General features: G+C 36.5%; 1 protein-coding gene across 1 annotated transcript in view; it reads left to right on the top strand.

Moving 5' to 3' along the window:
- KCNT1 (potassium sodium-activated channel subfamily T member 1) overlaps positions 1-21,563 on the top strand; it is a 497,185-nt gene that overhangs the window by 299,210 nt on the left and 176,412 nt on the right. Inside the window, exons 9-10 of the mRNA XM_053696070.1 lie at positions 5,868-5,951; positions 13,573-13,667. Coding sequence (XP_053552045.1) covers positions 5,868-5,951; positions 13,573-13,667 — 179 coding nt within the window. The remainder of the gene's footprint in view (positions 1-5,867; positions 5,952-13,572; positions 13,668-21,563) is intronic.

Genomic DNA, 21,563 nt, shown 5'->3' with positions numbered 1-21,563 from the left:
CCGCATTCAGCGATGTCTGTCGGACATGATCCAATGATCGGATCATGACGGACAGACACATAATAAATAGGCCCCATAGTGTTAAAATATTGCATTTAATGAAACTTTCCAATAAAAAGCTCTTTTTGGCACACTGTCATCAATGAAAAACCCACTTGCCGTGTAGGACAGAACTCTATTGCATCCCTAATATGATTTTCTTTTTTACATTTTTTGACTTTTCTTATTGCCCCTCATTCTTGCCCATGGCACAGTATGGACAGAGCTAGGACTGGTCCCAAGAAGACTGGTTCTTTCCCTATAATAGCACAAGCTATCGGTCCTCCTGTGTACTGTAAGGGAATTTAATGGTGTGTTTGCCTTTACTTTCCCAGGCTGGGGTGCAGTAAGGAACCGTGCACTGGTTTCACTGCTCATTATGACTTACAATATGATCCTCTATTGCTGGTATGTGATGGTGCGCGCATGCACCAGGATGTTTGTTGGCGTGCAGCACATACTAATAACGTCCTTGATGCTCGATTATCTGTTCACTATATTTGTTTGAGGATTATTATGGACACAATGTTTGTTAAATGAATGAGTGCAGGCACATGATTATGTGATGGGTACTCACAGAGATCAAAGCTTCATGCACTTTCCAGTGCATTATGGGGGATAATGGTTAAAGGAGCTGCAGTCTCTATTTCAAAACCACTTCTACTGCTAAGGGGTTGATTTATCAAAGGCTTCGCAAGCCTTTCGACCCCATACAACTGCAGTTTCTCACAAGAGAATCTGCACGCCGTATTTAACAAGCAGCGGTCATTAGACCGCTGCTTTCCTAACCTTTCACCACTTCTAAAGTGGCAAATTTTAATCTCCCCGGCAAAGTCCGACCGGGGAGATTGACAGCTCTTGCCCGCGCGGGATTGCACACGAGCGCAAAATATCGCTCGTGTGCAATGCTGAATTCTGCCAGGGGAATTCAGCCTGCCAGAGGCGAGCTGCAGTGGACAGTGGCGCACATGTGCAGGGCACAGTACGTGTCTGAAGATTCCGGTAAGCTATAATTCACATTATCCGGCATTAAGAAGGAAGTGTCGTTTTGGTCAGTGTTCCTTGGCCAGACTTTGTTCTATTGTTCTAAACTTTTAATCACAAATTTAGTAGTTTTAAACTACAAACTTCAGTTTATAACTGGAAAATATACTTGCCAGTATTGACTCAATAGAGACTTTGGATCTGGATTCCATATATAAAATATATAGGAACCCTCTATGCTAAGGTGGATTAGTATGTTTACATCGCATTTTTCTGCTATTGTTGCTAAATATAATCGTGTATAATTTGTTGCAATTTTATTGTAACTAATCTGAGGTTGCACCTACTAGCAGTTTATACACTAGATATTTAATATATTAGATACTATTTTAGCAGATACTGTACTTAACTAATTGTTTTTAAGGGATACATCCCTAATTTTATATGATTTGAATCTGCACATGTTTTAGATTTATACAAATAATTGTTTTATTAAAAATGATTAGATTGTATCACCTCTTAGACACCTTAGCTTCTTTAGCGCTCTCTTACTTATTATTTTTTATATTTTTTATATTTTTTTATATTTGCCCCTGTCTGCCTCAGCTTGATAAATCGACCCCTAAGAGCTTTGTCACAGTCATTTTGCAATGAGATCGGAACAGGTTTCCAGTACTTTATTTCCACTCTTTTGCAGATAAAGGGTTGTGATAAAACACAGACTTTACAACAAGAATCATGATGGCAGTCACATGTGGATTTATTATTGTCTGTTTATATTGGACAGGTACTTATGTGCTGTCTTGTAGCCCTGAGCCACTATTGCTTCTCCTGTCACACGTGGCTTATATAAGATGTTCCCTGCCAGGTTTATCAAGCAATTGTTTGAAAATGATGTAAATCAACCACATCATCCTACTGTTTTTACAATAACTGAACAGGCTGCTTCTGATAATCCTTGTATATCTGATCACTGTTTTTTGCATGTCTGTTCTGCTTAAATTTTAATCTGTCGAGCTCCTCTTAATATAGAAAATGATAATCTCTTGAAGGCAACAGTGAAGATTGATTTACTTTTTCACTGTAACCTAAGGAAGTATTCTCATTATGTAGAAATCAAAAGGATTTTAAGAATGAGAGAATGTTCGTTTATAGATACATTGTATCGATTATAGTAGTGGGCTATGTTCCATCTACTGTTTTTATTGTCTGTGTGTTTCATGTTTTCTCCTAGAAGCTGTCCCAGCAATCTCTTTGATTCCATGATTATAAAGCAGAATGTGAAAGGAATGAGTGAACATTATAGTAATTCTGCCATTTTGTCCAAAGAGACAATATTTCTTTTGGAATTTCAAGCCTAGAAACTTTGTAGCATCTGCCAGTATATTTTAGGATTTTTTAAGGGGCCAGTGAAAAACTCAGATGTGAAAAATCTTCAGAAATAAGGTAGCTGAACAGATAGTTGAAGATTACTATGTTCCTTTGATCAGAGAAATGCAGGAAATATTGGGGTTTAGACAATTTAAAGAGATCTCTTTGTTGGGTAGATTTGCAGCAGTTAAAATAATATTATTACCAAAACTTATCTTTTTAGATGCTTGCCCTTAAAGTACCATTATTCTTAATTATAGGGATATGAAACCCAAACTTTTTCTTTTATGATTCAGATAGAGCCTGCATTTTTAAACCACTTCCTAATTTACTTCTATCATCAATTTCATTTCTGGAGCACTATATGGTAGCAGTTTTCATATAATTATTTCCTCCCATGTAGTTCTCCAGATGTCTATCTCTTCAACAAAGAATATCATGGGAACGAAGCAAATCTGATAATAGAAATAAACTGGAAACGTTTTAAAATGGTCTGCTCTGTTTGAATCACAAAAGAATATGTTTGGGTTTCATATCCCTTTTAATAAATCCAATCCCTTTTTAATAGATATGTCTGGCATAATAAGACCTCTGGGAGGCAGCCAATGTACTTTAGAATATGATTGATGTGGGAGGGATTCATCTAACCAATTTTCGCTTATACCATGATGTGGCAGTGCTATTTAATGCATTGGTTTGGGGTTCTAATTTCTTACCTACTAAGTGGAGAGAACTTAACCAGGTCTTTCTTCCTGCCTGTGTGAATCTAGCAGACCTTCTCTGTGTCCCACTTATAATACTTCAAATAATCAACCAGAGATTGTACACAATTATATTATCAATACAACATCTATCAAATAATACGGCATTAATAAATCTAATCTAGCCATAATAGTACATGTAACTTCTAACTATTTTACAGCAACTCCAAATCAATTTCATAAACGTAAAATACAAAATGTCTCTTTTCCTCTATGGTCAAATTACTTAATTTTGAATATGATTATTCTTACCTAAGCTACCATAGTCTATGCAATGTTAATTTATAAATACAAAATACCCTTTTAAATCACAGCTACAATTTCACTATAGCTAGATAATACCTTTGATTTAAAATATTAAAATTTAATTAACAATCGCTTATACTTTACCAGCTCCAACGAGAGTTTAATCTCCCAGATAACTCTATTGTCATACGTGGGGAAATATTGCACCAATAATCTCTTATCATAAAGAGGATTCCAACAGGCTTCTTACAAAGACTGTACGGGTCAGTTAGTAAGTTACCAAACGAAGCAGCAAGAGCCCTTCTCTCTCTGTGCAAGGAGTTTTTGTCTGAGACCAAACTCCTCCCCATTTCTTAATCACCCAATAGAATCTGTGTATGCCCGTAACTCTCATTGGCTACTGGGAAGGCCACTTTGTAATCCAATTTCCTTAATTGGATACCTTTGGCTGCACTTCTCGCACTGGATACTGGGGGAACAATAGGCAACGGAATGTAGTTTCATTAGTAAATACTACAAAAAATATATATTTTCTCATCTATTTTTAAAGTGTTCATTTCATACACGTATATTTTCTATCTCAATAAACAATTTGGTTAATTTTATAGGGTATTATTTAATTTGAGTATTTGTATTTCAATACCAAACATGGGGGTATTCTGATATCTCTCAAATATATATGTATAATAAATGTAATAATGAATATACCTATCTTATGTATGCTTCTATACAATTCTACTTATAATATCTTAAGAGATGTACTTAAGAGTCATGTTTCCATATTCCCTACATAACTGCAATATAATTCTGTAGCAAATAAATCATGACAGATATATATGAGCATTATAATTATTGACTATTTAATATATAAATATTCCATTTTATCATGGTACATTTCTTAATAATTAGAAGAATGGACTCCTATCTATGATATACTTCATAGGACAATTTATCTAATATGTATTTATTTTAAAACCAAATTTTCACACCAGATTCCTGAAACAAAGAAAAATAAATGTACTTTTATTCTGACACAGTCAAACATTTTAAATTCACCAATGCAGCTACCCACTCAATACAGCAGACACGTATCTAATATAGTATATCAGGCATATGGTATATCTCACAGACCAATATATATTATTTATATAATCTAAGTAGTTTAAATCGATCTGAAAATAAGACTCATTATTAAATTTTAAAGTTTCAATCTAATATGCTTTCAGCTTTCCCCATACCACCAAGGGCATTTGGAGTTTGTGTATTGAAACTTGCGTTGTATTTAATTAACACTGAGATGGGATGTAGTTGCATCTCCTTAAATTTGTTCTTAGGCTCAGACCCTAGTCTCCCTCCCCCCAGGGGTTCAGGTGATCTAATAGGAAATCTTATTACACATTTCCAGGCAGTAATCAAAAGGTCCTTTGAAGTGATATGTTACATTAAAATATAAATGATAAATGACAGAGAAGTCATTTATCTTTTAATGTAACATATTTATGTGATACATTGCGATTTTGTGTGTTTTTATCACATATATGTGTTTTAATTAAATGTCATTTGTTTGAGATATTTTTGTTTTTTTCTTCAACCAGCACAGTAGCACTTATTGGAAAATATTTTGATATATTTATATACTTTATATTTAGAGCATTTGCCATTTATTATCTCATAACATTGCAGCAGAGTCTCACATAAAAGTTAAAACATTTCCTTTATTAGTTCAATGTTAAAATATAGCAAACTCACTATGTTCGTAGCAACGCTATACCCCAAGTGGTAATGTTTTAACCCTGAAGCTGATTATATTAGCTAACTGTAAATTATCTTAATGGTTAAATAAATGCCAATCCCATCATGTTCCCTTGTCCTAAAGAATCACACTGTAATTTGCTGGGCTTTCAATGTAAGGAACTGCAGGACTCCTATTACCTTGCTTGTGCCAAGTGACAATTTATCCAGAGAACAAGCTAAAAACAAATAATTTCTTTTTTTGAGATGAATATTACATACCTACTCAATCTATATATATTTTTTTAAAGGGTTTCAATCATAGGGCATACAAAAGCGTTTTCCAATTTATTTTTGGCAAATTTAAATTGCAAAAGTCTTAATGTTGTTGTTTTTTTTTTTTTAAACAATAAAAAAAAAACAAGATTAATGTGAACCATATTGAATCTTTTGTTAAAAAAAAAGAATACATACACTCACACTAACACAATGACTTTTGGGAGATACTATTTTGCTAGTATAGGAGCTATACACATACAAATTTTACCTTTTGGCTCCTCTAAGGAGTGTGTGACAAAGCCCAAATTTACACAAAGGTTAGTTGTGTTTTATGTCCCTTTAAATATTATAGTTTGCTTATGGGATGCATTGGACAGTTGGTGCTAAAAACGTTATTATATTTCTTTGCCATTTTTAGTGTGACTTGACAATAACAGCTGGCTTTTTTTTTTGTAGATATTCTGGCCTCCCCTTCGGAATTTGTTCATTCCAGTGTTCCTGAACTGCTGGTTGGCAAAATGTGTTTTGGAGAACATGATTGTGAGTATTTAGATATTTGTTTTCATGCTAATAAATTATATAATGGGAAGTGCTTATATGTAGAAATGTGCATTCAGATTTTAATAAATGCAAAAAAATATCACTAATTTTACACAATATCGAATACAAATTCAGCAACATCCTTGTCAGTTGATTAAGAATGGTGTCAATAAGTATGTAAGCTTCACGTTTGTGTTTAAAAATCTGGATTCAGTTTAAAAATAAATTTAAAAAAATCAAATATTTTGTTGGTGGCAGTAGCACAGGTTACTACATTAACTTTATTTAAGTTTAAGCTGCTGTCCAGCTCCTCTGCTACCCTGAAAATCTTCCCCATAGGAAATAGCAGACAAACAAATTTTCTTTAATATATAGATACAGTGCCACATTGTGATGTTCTGGGCTATATGCACTTTTGCCTTTGTGGGCTCCTTTCTTGTAAAAAATAAATATATAAATAAATAGATAAATAAATTAAAAAATATTTTAAAGGTTTGAGCTTGACCCCTTAGTTCCAGTGAAGGGTCATCTTAATGCTTCAGGATAGAATGGCATTTTAGATAATTCCACCTTAATTCCACCTTTAATATATATAAAAATGTCTGAGGAATGTTTCCAACACCTTGTTGATTCAATGCCACGAAGAATTAAGGCAGTTCTGAGGGAAAAAGGGGGGGTCCAACCCAGTACTGGTAAGGTGTACCTAATAAAGTTGCCAGTGAGTGTATGTGTATAATATATATATATATATATATATATATATATAAAATAAGATATACACACACAGACAAAAAATATATATATACAGAGTATGTATATATATATATATATATATATATATATATATATATATATATATATATATATATATACAAGATAGATAGATATACACACACAGACAAATATATATATATAAAATAAGATATACACACACAAAGACAAAAAATATATATATACAGAGTATGTGTGTATATATATATATATATATATATATATATATATATATATATATATATATATATATACAAGATAGATAGATATACACACACAGACAAATATATATAAATATATATATAAATATATAATATAATATACGATTGTTTAAACACTAGGATTTTCAACGCTAGCATTTCCTGCTGTAAGATTCCCTCTTCAGTTTGTGTTTCTCTGGTAATGAGAGAAAAATGGATTCTGATTACTCATGAGAACAGCGCTGATTCTGTTGATTGCTTTTCTAAGCAGTGATTAGATCACAAGTGAAATAGCTAAAAGCAAGTTTTGAGAGCACATTGTACTCTGATTTAAAAACAAAAAAAGTCAACAATTTATGTTGAAAAAGCTGTGTTTTTCTTCAACAGGATTTGACTCTGAGCTTCATTTGTGACCCTATATAATCTGCTGGCTCTACAATCTATAAAATGGCACAATCTTCCCAAACAAACAATTGTATACAAAATACTACATTTGTCTTACAGCCAATCATCTCCACCTGATTACTGGTCAAAGAAATTGTCACAGGATGTTAAAGGGACAGTAAACACCTTGTAATTACAATACAATTCTGTTGTGTTGCTATAGAAAGACACACAAGCCTAGTTTTAACATTTTTAAAACAAATAACATCTTGTTTGCTGCAATTGTTTTTGAATATCCAAATTCTACCCAACACTTGCCGTACTTGGAGGAGCCAATCCAGGCTTCTTACTGGACTAGATAAGGCTAGCCACGGATGGTGGTTATGCAAATTATTTTGCCATTCTTATGGGCTAAAGCCAATTGGAAGCCAGTATGTAGCAGGGTTAGCCTTGACAAGTCTGCAGTGTGTGTTTTTCCAGCTCTAAAATTCTCAAAGTGTTTACTGTTAAGATGCTAAGAGAGCAAAGGTTACCAGAGGGCTAGCTCTCAGTATTGCATTGCTGCTCCTTCAGCCCATAGAACTTGTTATGTGCTATAAAGGCTGAAATCCCAGAACTTAAAAGTGCAAAAAGAAAATGTTCTGTTAGAGCATTTTATTATTGCACTGTTGTTTGTATATAACTGTGTGTTTAAAGGGACATTGTAATCTAACATGTTCTTTCCTTTAATGTGTTCCTAAGGGTCCATTTTACTTGTGGGATTGTATTTAATTGTGTGCAAACATCTCCTTTACCTTTATTGTGTTGTTTGAAATAGCTGATTTTGTCGGTAGAAACCTTCACCTATACTGAAAATATGAATAACAAACATACGGCTAGATTTAGAGTTCTGTGTTAGCCATCAAAAGCAGTGTTAAGGGGTCCTAACGCTGCTTTTGGCCGCCCGCTGGTATTTAGTCAGCCAGGAAAGGGTCTAACGCTCACTTCCTCATCGTGACTCCAGGCTACCGCAGATCCCCTTACGCCAATTGCGTATCCTATCTTTTCAATGGGATCTGCCTAACGCTGGTATTTGGAGTCTTGGAAGAAGTGAGCGGTAGAGCCTCTACCAACAAGACTCCAGCCGCAAAAAAAACTCAGTAGTTAAGAGCTTTATGGGCTAACGCCGGAATATAAAGCTCTTAACTACTGTGCTACAAAGTACTCTAACACCCATAAACTTCCTATGTACCCCTAAATCGAGGCCCCCCCCACATTGCCGCCACTCTAATAAAATATTTTAACCCCTAATCTGCCGACCGGACACCGCCGCCACCTACATTATCCCTATGAACCCCTAATCTGCTGCCCCTAACATCGCCGACCCTATATTATATTTATTAACCCCTAATTTGCCCCCCCTAACGTCGCCGCCACCTTACCTACACTTATTAAGCCCTAATCCACCGACAGGACCTCGCCGCCACTATAATAAATGTATTAACCCCTAAACCGCCGCACTCCCGCCTCGCAAACACTAGAATAAATATTATTAACCCCTAATCTGCCCTCCCTAACATCGCCGCCACCTACCTACAATTATTAACCCCTAATCTCCCGCCCGCACCGTTGCCGCTACTATGATAAAGTTATTAACCTTTAAACCTAACTCTAACCCTAACTCTAACCCCCCCTAACATAAATATAATTTAAAATAAACAAAATAATATTCCTAAAATTAAATAAAATAATCCTATTTAAAACTAAATACTTAAATAAACCCTAATATAGCTACAATATCATTAATAATTACATTGTAGCTATTTTAGGATTTATATTTATCTTACAGGCAACTTTGTATTTATTTTAACTATGTACAATAGCCATTAAATAGTTAATAACTATTTAATGGCTACCTAGTTAAAATAAAATTACCTGTAAAATAAATCCTAACCTAAGTTACAAATACACCTAACACTACACTATCATTAAATGAATTAAATAAATTACCTACAATTAGCTAACTTAAAATACAATAAAATAAACTATTCTATAATACAAAAACCCCCCACTAAATTACAAAAAAATAAAAAAGAATTACAAGAAGTTTAAACTAATTACACCTAATCTAAGCCCCCTAATAAAATAAAAAAATCCCCCCCAAAATAAAAAAATACCCTACCCTATTCTAAACTACCAAAGTAATCAGCTCTTTTACCAGCCCTTAAAAGGGCTTTTTGCGGGGCATTGCCCCAAAGTAATCAGCTCTTTTACCAGAAAATAAAAATACAATACCCCCCCAACATTACAACCCAACACCCACATACCCCTACTCTAACCCACCCAAACCCCCCCCTTAAAAAACCTATCGCTAACCCCCTGAAGCTCATCCTACCTTGAGTCGTATTTACCCAGCCAAGCTGAATTCTTCATATATGGTGCGCAGAGGAGGTCCTTCATCCAGTAGAAGTCTTCATCAAAGTGGGGCAAGAAGAGGTCCTCCATCCGGTAGAAGTGTTTATCCAGGCGGTGTCTTCAATCTTCATCCATCCGGAGCGGAGCGGAGCCATCTTCAAAGGAGCCGACGCAGAGCCATCCTCTTCAACCGACGACTTCCCGACAAATGAAGGTTCCTTTAAGGGACGTCATCCAAGATGGCGTCCCTTCAATTCCGATTGGCTGATAGGATTCTATCAGCCAATCGGAATTAAGGTAGAAAAAATCTGATTGGCTGATGCAATCAGCCAATCAGATTGAAGTTCAATCCAATTGGCTGATCCAATCAGCCAATCGTATTGAGCTCGCATTCTATTGGCTGTTCCGATCGGCCAATAGAATGCGAACTCAATACGATTGGCTGATTGGATCAGCCAATCGGATTGAACTTCAATCTGATTGGCTGATTGCATCAGCCAATCAGATTTTTTTCTACCTTAATTCCGATTGGCTGATAGAATTCCATCAGCCAATCAGAATTGAAGGGACGCCATCTATTTTAGAACTCCGTGCAATTCTCAGAGCTCTTCAGTTTTGGCCTCTGTTGAAGATAGAACCGTTCATTTGTTTTTAGACAGACAATATTACAACGGTGGCATATGTCAATCATCAGGGTGGGACTCACAGTCCCCAAGCTATGAAAGAAGTATCTTGGATACTTGTTGGTGGCATCCAGCTCCTGTCTAATTTCTGCAGTTCATATCCCAGGTGTAGACAATTGGGAGGAGGATTATCTCAGCCGTCAGACTTTACATCTAGGGGAGTGGTCTCTCCATCCGGATGTGTTTTCTCAGATTGTTCAGATGTGGGGTCTTCCAGAAATAGATCTGATGGCTTCTCATCTAAACAAGAAACTTCCCAGATACCTGTCCAGGTCCAGGGATTCTCAGGTGGAAGCAATGGATGCACTGACACTTCCTTGGTGTTATCAACTTGCTTATATCTTCCCGCCTCTAGTTCTTCTTCCAAGAGTGATCTCCAAAATCATCATGGAACAATCATTTGTGTTGCTGGTGGCTCCAGCATGGCACCACAGCTTTTGGTATGTGGATCTTGTTCGGATGTCCAGTTGCCAACCTTGGCCATATCCGTTAAGGCCGGACCTACTGTCTCAAGGTCCATTTTTCCATCAGGATCTCAAATCATTAAATTTGAAGGTATGGAAATTGAACGCTTAGTGCTAAGTCATAGAGGTTTCTCTGACTCAGTAATTAATACTATGTTACAAGCTCGTAAATCTGTCTCTAGGAAGATTTATTATCGAGTTTGGAAGACTTATATTTCATGGTGTTCTTCTCATAAATTCTCTTGGCATTCTTTTAGAATTCCTAGAATTTTACAGTTTCTTCAGGATGGTTTGGATAAAGGTTTGTCTGCAAGTACTTTGAAGGGACAAATCTCTGCTCTTTCTGTTTTATTTCACAGAAAGTTTGCTACTCTTCCTGATATTCACTGTTTTGTACAGGCTTTAGTTCATATTAAGCCTGTCATTAAATCAATTTCTCCTCCTTGGAGTCTTAATTTGGTTTTGAGGGCGTTACAGGCTCCTCCATTTGAGCCTATGCACTCTTTGGACATTAAACTACTTTCTTGGAAAGTGTTGCTCCTTTTGGCCATCTCTTCTGCTAGAAAAGTTTCTGAGCTTTCTGCTCTTTCTTGTGAATCTCCTTTTCTGATTTTTCATCAGGATAAGGTGGTTTTGCAGACTTCATTTACGTTCTTACCTAAGGTTGTGAATTCTAACAACATTAGTAGAGAAATTGTTGTCCCTTCCTTGTGTCCTAAACCTAAGAATTCTTTGGAAAAATCCTTTGGATGTGATTAGAGCTTTGAAATATTATGTTGAATCTACTAAAGATTTCAGGAAGACTTCTAGTCTATTTGTTATATTCTCTGGTTCTAGGAAAGGTCAGAAGGCTTCTGCTATTTCCTTGGCTTCTTGGTTAAAGCTTTTGATTCTTCAAGCTTATTTAGAGTCGGGTCAGGCCCAGCCTCAGAGAATTACAGCTCATTCTACTAGATCAGTCTCCACTTTGTGGGCTTTTAAGAATGAAGCTTCAGTTGATCAGATTTGCAAAGCAGCAACTTGGTCCTCTTTACATACATTTACTAAATTCTACCATTTTTATGTATTTGCTTCTTCAGAAGCAGTTTTTGGTAGAAAAGTTCTTCAGGCAGCTGTTTCAGTTTGATTCTTCTGCTGATGTTTTAAGTTTTTTCTTTTCTTCATCAGAATAACTTATATGTTGGGTTGTGGATTAATTTTTCAGCATATGGCTGTTGTTTATTTTTATCCCTCCCTCTCTAGTGACTATTGTGTGGAGTTCCACATCTTGGGTATTTGATATCCCATACGTCACTAGCTCATGGACTCTTGCCAATTACTTGAAAGAAAGCATAATTTATGTAAGAACTTACCTGATAAATTCATTTCTTTCATATTGGCAAGAGTCCATGAGGCCCACCCTTTTTTTATGGTCGTTATGATTTTTTTTGTATAAAGCACAATTATTTCCAGATTCCTTTATTGATGCTTTGTACTCCTTTCTTTTTCACCCCACTACGTGGCGAGAGGTGTATTTATAGGCATTTTGAGGTTTGGGAAAATTTGCCCCTCCTGGTAGGATTGTATATCCCATACGTCACTAGCTCATAGACTCTTGCCAATATGAAAGAAATGAATTTATCAGGTAAGTTCTTACATAAATTATGTTATTTTACAGGCACTTAGCACATTTTAGGTTTTGTTTTTGCTTTGTAGATGGTAATTTCCATTAAAAGCAGATGAGCTCTGAGTTAAATAGCAGTTATTAGTTATACATTCAATTAACTGCTATACAGAGCATGAAATTAAATGCAGAATGGTTTGACCTCTTCTATCCTTAAATATAAAACTCCAAATCTTGACTGTGACATAGACCTCAATAGTGCTGTCCTCTCCATTATCTCTAGCTTTGCAAACACTCCTACGTGCCCCGTTGGTTCACTAAGACTAGCGTCTTTCTGCCTTGTATTCTTGTATACAGAGCTTTTCTTTAATTGCATCTGCTTTGTGGATAGCCTTAAGATTTCAGAGTTCTCTAAAACTCACCTCTTCAGTGATGGATACAACCTTCATTAACCTTTGTTTCTGATTTTACATTTCAAACCCTTCACCTTCTCTGTTAACTTTTCTTTTTGTGCTTCCTTTATGGTGTAAGCTCAGAAGCCCATATTTTCTATAGATCACCCTAAATTAAAGGGACACTCAGGTTAAATTAAATTTTCATGATTCAGATACAGCATGTAATTTTAAACAACTTTCCAATTTACTTCCATTAAACAAAATGTGCACATTCTTTTATATTTACAATTTTTGAGTCACCAGATCCTACTGAGCATGTGCAAGAATTCACAGACTATACGTATATGCATTTGTGATTGGCTGATTGCTATCACATGGTACAAGGGGAGTGGAAATACACATAACTTTGGAATTTGTTATAAAAAAATCTACTACTCATTTAAAGTTCAGACTAAGTGCTATTGCATTGGCTTGTTATCTTGCATTTGTTGATTATGCAAATCTAATGTGTTGACTGGTCCTTTAAGGTGGAATGCATCAGGGGTAACTCATGGGCGGGCCCCTCAGTTTCATTATTGTTTGCTGAGCAATACGTTGACACTTTATAAATAGATGATAAAAATGTTTCTCCTTTTTTTTACGCACAATTTATAACTATGAAGTTAATTTATTTTGCCTCTCTCTCAGATTGTAATTGTCTCGTTTTTTGTTTTTTTTAATGTTGTAGAATGACTTTCATCGAGCTATCCAGAGAACGCAGTCTGCCATGTTTAATCAGGTGATCATTCTCATCTGCACCCTTCTGTGCCTTGTATTCACAGGGTAAGCTGTTGCTTGCATGTTTTACAGTGTATAATAGGTTTACATTTTTTTTTAGAGATTCCCTAAAAAATGTTAGAGGGACATCAATTTTTATTTTTTTAAAGAATAAGCCATAATAAATATTTTTCTGACTGAATAAATCTGGACTATTTAAACAACGAGTACAATATGGTGGTTAAAATAATAGTTGCAAAAGTGTCAAGAACTAAAGAGAAATAATTATACTTACTGTATGTTTTATCTTAAGTCTGTGAAATATATATATATACAACACAAAGAAAACCTGGCACTCGCTAGCAGATACTCAGTAATGTTTAAAAGCAAAACTGATCCTGGTGAGTGCCAGGTTTTCTGTGTGTTGTGTTTATAATGTTTGTAATGCTTCCCTGCGGGCCTCAATTTAGGGGTTAATAGGTAGTTTATGGGTGTTAGTGTACTTTTTAGTATTTAGTTATGAGTTTTATGCTACAGCTTTGTAGTGTAAAACTCATAACTACTGACTTTAAAATGCGTTACGAATCTTGGCGGTAGAGGGTGTACCGCTCACTTTTTGGCCTCCCAGGCAGACTCGTAATACCGACGCTATGGAAGTCCCATACAATAAAGACTTTACGAAATTTACGTAAGTTGGTTTGCGGTAAGGCCAAAAAAGTGTGCGGTACACCTATACCTGCAAGACTCGTAATAGCAGCGGGCGTAAAAAAGCAGCGTTAGGACCTGTTAATGCTGCTTTTTTACCTTAATGCACAACTCGTAATCTTGCTGTAATTTATTTATATTATCAAATTCTCTTTGTTCTCTTGGTATCTTTTGTTAAAAAGCAGGGATGTAAAGCTCAACAGTCTGAACTTGACTGGGACACTATATGGCACTAATGGCAGCAGTTTTTCAAAAATGTTATCCATTTGCAAGAGCACTATATGGCAGCACTATTTTATGCAATATAGTGCTCCAGATGCCTACCTAGGTATCTCTTCAATATAGAATATCATGAGAACAATGCAAATTAGATAATAGAAGTAAACTGGAAACTTTTTTTTTTAAATTGTATTCTCTGTCTGAATAACAAAATATTTTTGGGAGGTTTCATATTCATTTAAAGGGACATGAAACCCAAAATTGTTCTTTTATGATTCTGATAGAGCATACAATTTTAAACAACTTTCCAATTTACTTATATTATTTAATTTGCTTTCTTCTCTTGTTATCCTTTGCTGAAATGTTTATCTCTGAAAGATCAGGAGCAGCAAAGAACCTGGGTTCTAGTTGCTGATTGGTGGAGGCATATATATATATATATATATATATATATATATATATATATATATATATACAGTATCTCACAAAAGTGAGTACACCCCTCACATTTTTGTAGATATTTTATTATATATTTTCATGGGACAACACTGAAGAAATGACACTTTGCTACAATGTAAAGTAGTGAGTGACCGCCTGTATAACAGTTTAAATTAGCTGTCCCCTCAAAATAACTCAACACACAGCCATTAATGTCTAAACCGTTGGCAACAAAGTGAGTACACCCCTAAGTGGAAATGTCCAAATTGGGCCCAATTAGCCATTTTTGCCTCCCCGGTGTCATGTGACTCGTTAGTTTTACAAGGTCTCAGGTGTGAATTGGAGCAGGTGTGTTAAATTTGGTGTTATTGCTCTCACACTCTCATACTGGTCACTGGAAGTTCAACATGGCACCTCATGGCAAAGAACTCTCTGAGGATCTGAAAAAAAGAATTGTTGCTCTACATAAAGATGGCCTAGGCTGTAAGAAGATTGCCAAGACCCTGAAACTGAGCTGCAGCACAGTGGGCATGACCATACAGGGTACTTGTTAAAACACTTTTATTGTTGGTCACAGAAAAACTTCCCTCAAGAAGTATTAGTACACAACAGCAAAGGACACCGTGGTGTGTATAGAAATCGCCCAAAGAGCTATTGCTGACGCGTTTCAGCCTTACTGGCCGTAATCGTAGCATATTGCTCATAATCCCAATCCACCTTTAAATACATTGTGCTAAATTGTGATTGGATAAAAGAATTATCCTGGGCGTTTTCTATAGACACACCTCTTACAAATATTCACCAATAAAACATCGTTCCCAAATGTTTAACAAATAATAATAATAATAAGTATTACAAACATATTGCATTTGCTTGTTTTTAGATGAACTCTTGGTAGGGCCTTGTAGTAGACTTACAGCTAGGATAGTATATTTCTAGACTTTCAATTCCAAAATTTCTTTTTATTTTAATTTTGATTACTTTGCTAGCCAACATATCCCTGTCATTCTTTTAAACTCTGAACTACTATAACTTGAAGTTTGCTTATGTTTATAAATCCCTTTCCAAGATTATTTAAAATATTGATTGAGTCATTAGAAAACTGAAAAGACCACACAACTATGCAAAGAATTATAGAAAACACCTTACATAAAATTTTATTTTCCTCTATCTCTATGCTAAAGACTATTGTTGCCAAAAATTAATCAATTTAATTAGATAAACTTTTCTATTTCGATTTATATTGAATATATTGAATACATTTTAAATGCATTGAATATATTTCAAATGTATATTACATTCCAGCCAAACTCAGGGATGCCCCCGGGTACACAGATCTGAGAAATGTTACTCCCAAAAATTGATTATATCAAATTCTGAATTTAAACCTGTGGGGATTCTAGTCCTGAGTCTGTGTATCCAGAAGGCTTCCCTTTTGGCTAGAAGTTTATCCCTATCTCCGCCCCTTGCCTTACAGACTACTTGTTCAATGATTGTCCACCTTAGTGTTTCTGTATTTTTATTATGTATCATTTTAAAATGTTGCACTAATGGTGTTGTCAATGTCCCTGCTTTGATATTATTTACATGTTCTCGTATTCTGTCCCGCGTTTCTCTTGATGTGAGTCCTGTGTATTGAACTCCACATTGTACACAGGTCAGCAGGTAAACCACATAAGTAGCTCGACAGTTCAGGCATGAATAGTGCCTGAATTGTTCCCCTGTTACAGAGCTTGAAAAGCCTTCCCCACACTGTAGGAATCCACAAGCTATACATGATGTGTAGCTACATTTAAAGACTCCTTTAAATCTTAACCATGATGATTTATCAGGTTTTGTTGTGCTTATTTGTGTGGGAGCTAACAAATTAGCCAATGTTTTTCCTTTTTTGAAAGCATATCTGCATCCCTTAGATACAATATTACTTAGATCATCATCAGCTGATAACATTCGGAAATGCTTCCGTATGATGTTGCATACCTGGTGGTACTGGTTACTGTACCTAGTGATGAAGGAAACACCTTCAAATGCATCCTGTTTGCCAGGTTTCTCTGACTTTAGAAATTGAGACCTACTTCTTTTGGCTATCTCCAATCTAGAAATTGACACATCCTTCCTTTTATAACTTCTTTGACATAAACGGTCCTCTAATTCTGAAGCTTGTCTGTCAAATTCCTCTTGTGTTGTACAATTGCGTTTCAAACGTATAAACTGCCCTTTTGTAACAGATCGAAAGACCCTTTTTGGGTGATTGCTTTTTGCATGGAGCAGTGTATTTCCTGAGATCGGTTTTCTAAACACCTTTGTGAACACTTTGTTTTCTCTACTCATAAGTGTTACATCTAGATAGTTAAGTTGTGTAACATTAAACTCATGTGTTAGTTTTATCCCCACCGGATTATTATTGAGGTGCCTTAAAAAGTCATTAGCCTCCAATTCACTTCCTTCCCAGATGATCAGAAGATCATCTATATATCTCCTGTAGTAATTGATCTTAGCTTTCCAGGGTCCACTATCTCCATAGATGTAGGACAGTTCCCACCAACCCATGAACAGGTTGGCATAGGAGGGGGCAAACTTGGCCCCCATCGCTGTCCCACATCTCTGGAGGTAGTGGTCTCCCTCAAACATGAAAAAATTATGAGTTAATAAAAACTCTGTAACTCTTAAGATATAGCTGCAAAACTGGGGACTGTACTCTTTCATTCTTTTCAGAAAAAATTATATTGCTTCTAGACCTTTGTCATGAGGTATGGATGAGTACAAGGAAGTTACATCTATGGAAAGCCAACCAAAGTTGCTCTGCCAAAAGACTGATTCAAGTTCTATCAAAAGTTGCTTAGTGTCTCTCAAGTAACTAGACAACTTAGATACCATTGGCTGTAAGATGGAATCTAGCCATTGTGACATAGGCTCTAATATAGAGCCTATGCCGCTGATGATGGGACGGCCCTTAACATCTGTTAAGGACTTGTGTACTTTAGGGAGGAAATTGAAAACAGGCTTTACAGGAGAACCTACTGTCAAAAATTCACTTGTTTTCTCATCAAGAAAGCCTGCTTCTTTTCCATCGTCAATCAGATGCAATAATTCACGCTTAAATCTCGCTGTGGGATCATGCGACAAAAGTGTGTATTGGAATGGGTCTGATAGTTGTCGTAGTGCCTCTTGAATAAAGAAACTTTTATCCATGACAACCACAGACCCACCCTTGTCTGCTGATCTTATAACCAGATCTTTATCTCCGTTAAGACTTTTAAGGGCTAAAAGCTCTTCTTTATTTAAATTTTGATGCACGTTTTGTTTGGCAACATAAGCTAAATTCGTTAAATCCCTCTCCACTCTTTTCTGGAATTGTTCCAGGATATTTCCTCTTATATGTAAGGGATAAAACTTGGAGGCGCTTGAAAACAAAGGGCCACTTGATACTATATTTGTATCTACGTGTATTTCATTGTCGCCACTTTCAAAATACAAATTTTCGAGTGCCTCCAAATCACATGCCTCTTGAAATGTGAATGTTGTGTTTGAAAGGGATTTGGTTTCAGTTCTGTCATGACTTATCTCTGTGCCACCTCTAGCAAAATATTTCTTCACTGTAAGGTTCCTGATCAATCTGTTCACGTCCACTAAGGTTTGGAACAAATCAAATGTGTCAGCTGGTACAAAACTTAAACCATAATTTAAAACCTTAGTTTCAATGACACTCAGTGGACGCGAAGATAGATTGATCACTGAATTTACTGGTACTTGGTTTTTGATCTGCCTTACAAGTAGTCTGTAAGGCAAGGGGCGGAGATAGGGATAAACTTCTAGCCAAAAGGGAGGCCTTCTGGATACACAGACTCAGGACTAGAATCCCCACAGGTTTAAATTCAGAATTTGATATAATCAATTTTTGGGAGTAACATTTCTCAGATCTGTGTACCCGGGGGCATCCCTGAGTTTGGCTGGAATGTAATATACATTTGAAATATATTCAATGCATTTAAAATGTATTCAATATAAATCGAAATAGAAAAGTTTATCTAATTAAATTGATTAATTTTTGGCAACAATAGTCTTTAGCATAGAGATAGAGGAAAATAAAATTTTATGTAAGGTGTTTTCTATAATTCTTTGCATAGTTGTGTGGTCTTTTCAGTTTTCTAATGACTCAATCAATATTTTAAATAATCTTGGAAAGGGATTTATAAACATAAGCAAACTTCAAGTTATAGTAGTTCAGAGTTTAAAAGAATGACAGGGATATGTTGGCTAGCAAAGTAATCAAAATTAAAATAAAAAGAAATTTTGGAATTGAAAGTCTAGAAATATACTATCCTAGCTGTAAGTCTACTACAAGGCCCTACCAAGAGTTCATCTAAAAACAGGCAAATGCAATATGTTTGTAATACTTATTATTATTATTATTTGTTAAACATTTGGGAACAATGTTTTATTGGTGAATATTTGTAAGAGGTGTGTCTATAGAAAACGCCCAGGATAATTCTTTTATCCAATCACAATTTAGCACAATGTATTTAAAGGTGGATTGGGATTATGAGCAATATGCTACGATTATGGCCAGTAAGGCTGAAACGCGTCAGCAATAGCTCTTTGGGCGATTTCTATACACACCACGGTGTCCTTTGCTGTTGTGTACTAATACTTCTTGAGGGAAGTTTTTCTGTGACCAACAATAAAAGTGTTTTAACGAGTACCCTGGTGCAGCTCATCACTTTTTGTCCTGGTATTAACTGAAACGGAGCGTGCACGGTGGTAGCTTGTAACCGCTATCTATCTAGCCAGCCAGCACCCATCAGACGGATCTGACAGCCGATCGAACAGCTGAGGAGAAGGAAGCCGGAAGTGGAGATTCCGGTGACGTCAGACGCCAAGTTACCGCGAGTGGAGAGGGGCCCAGGAGGGGAGCGGAGGATAAGCCGGAGGCAAAAAGAGGGGCTCTGTTTTGATACCATCCCACTGCCCCGGGAACGAGTAAGCTCTCTGTGGACGGGCCAGACTCTGCAAGTAGCGGGAAGCGGCAATCTCCTAGCAGGGGTGAGTCTACTTTACAAGACATTTCTACCTTGATGCTATACAAGATTGGGACTGCCTATTGTAACAAGTAAAGAGACTGGGCAGTTATAACAGGTGCTCACACATCTTATGACTTTTGATGACCATACAGGGGTTTCACAGGACAGGTTCCACTCAGAACAGGCCTTGCCATGGTTGACCAAAGAAGTTGAGTGCACGTGCTCAGCATCATATCCAGAGGTTGTCTTTGGAAAATATACGTATGAGTGCTGCCAGCATTGCTGCAAAGGTTGAAGGGGTGGGGGGTTAGCCTGTCAGTGCTCAGACCATACGCTGCACACTGCATCAAATTGGTCTGCATGGCTGTCGTCCCAGAAGGAAGCCTCTTCTAAAGATGATGCACAAGAAAGACAGCAAACACTTTGAAAAAACAAGCAGACTAAGAACATGGATTACTGGAACCATGTCCTGTGGTCCGATGAGACCAAGATAAACTTATTTGGTTCAGATGGTGTCAAGCATGTGTGGCAGCAACCAGGTGAGGAGTACAGAGACAAGTGTGTCTTGCCTACAGCCAAGCATGGTGGTGGGAGTGTCATGGTCTGGGACTGCATGAGTGCTGCCGGCACCGGGGAGCTAAAATTCGTTGAGGGAACCATGAATGCCAACATGTACTGTGACATACTGAAGCAGAGCATGACCCCCTCCCTTCGGAGACTGGGCCGCAGGGCAGTATTCCAACATGATAACGACCCCAAACACACCTCCACTGCCTTGCTAAAGAAAAGGTAAAGGTGATGGACTGGCTAAGCATGTCTCCAGACCTAAACACTATTGAGCACCTGTGGGGCATCCTCAAACGGAAGGTGGGAGAGCGCAAGGTCTCTAACATCCACCAGCTCCGTGATGTCGTCATGGAGGAGTGGAAGAGGACTCCAGTGGCAACCTGTGAAGCTCTAGTGAACTCCATGCCCAAGAGGGTTAAGGCAGTGCTGGAAAATAATGGTGGCCACACAAAATATTGACACTTTGGGCCCAATTTGTACATTTCCACTTAGGGGTGTACTCACTTTTGTTGCCAACGGTTTAGACATTAATGGCTGTGTGTTGAGTTATTTTGAGGGGACAGCAGATTTACACTGTTATACAGGCTGTACACTCACTACTTTACATTGTAGCAAAGTGTCATTTCTGTAGTGTTGTCACATGAAAAGATTTAATAAAATATTTACAAAAATGTGAGAGGTGTACTCACTTTTGTGAGATACTGTATATTGTATATATATATATTATATATACACACACATGCATATATATACATTACATATATATATACAACGATTGTCATTAGCTTACCCATGCGTTCAGTCAGCAACCGGAAGTGCATTGCTGGTCATTGAACAAAGCTTACCAAGAGAACAAAGACAGATTGTTAATAGAAGTAAATTAGAAAGTTGCTTAAAATTCCCTGTTCTATCTGAATCATGAAAGAAAAATTTTAAGGTTTCATATCCCTTTAATTTTCAGAACCACACATGGTCCCTGGACTAACTGCTGATCATTTTTGATTGGTCCATA

This window comes from Bombina bombina, chromosome 12 (genome assembly GCF_027579735.1).
Source record: "Bombina bombina isolate aBomBom1 chromosome 12, aBomBom1.pri, whole genome shotgun sequence".
Classification (NCBI taxonomy): Eukaryota; Metazoa; Chordata; class Amphibia; order Anura; family Bombinatoridae; genus Bombina; species Bombina bombina.
Note: the sequence above shows the minus strand (reverse complement) of the source record. Positions and strands in the feature narration are given on the sequence as shown.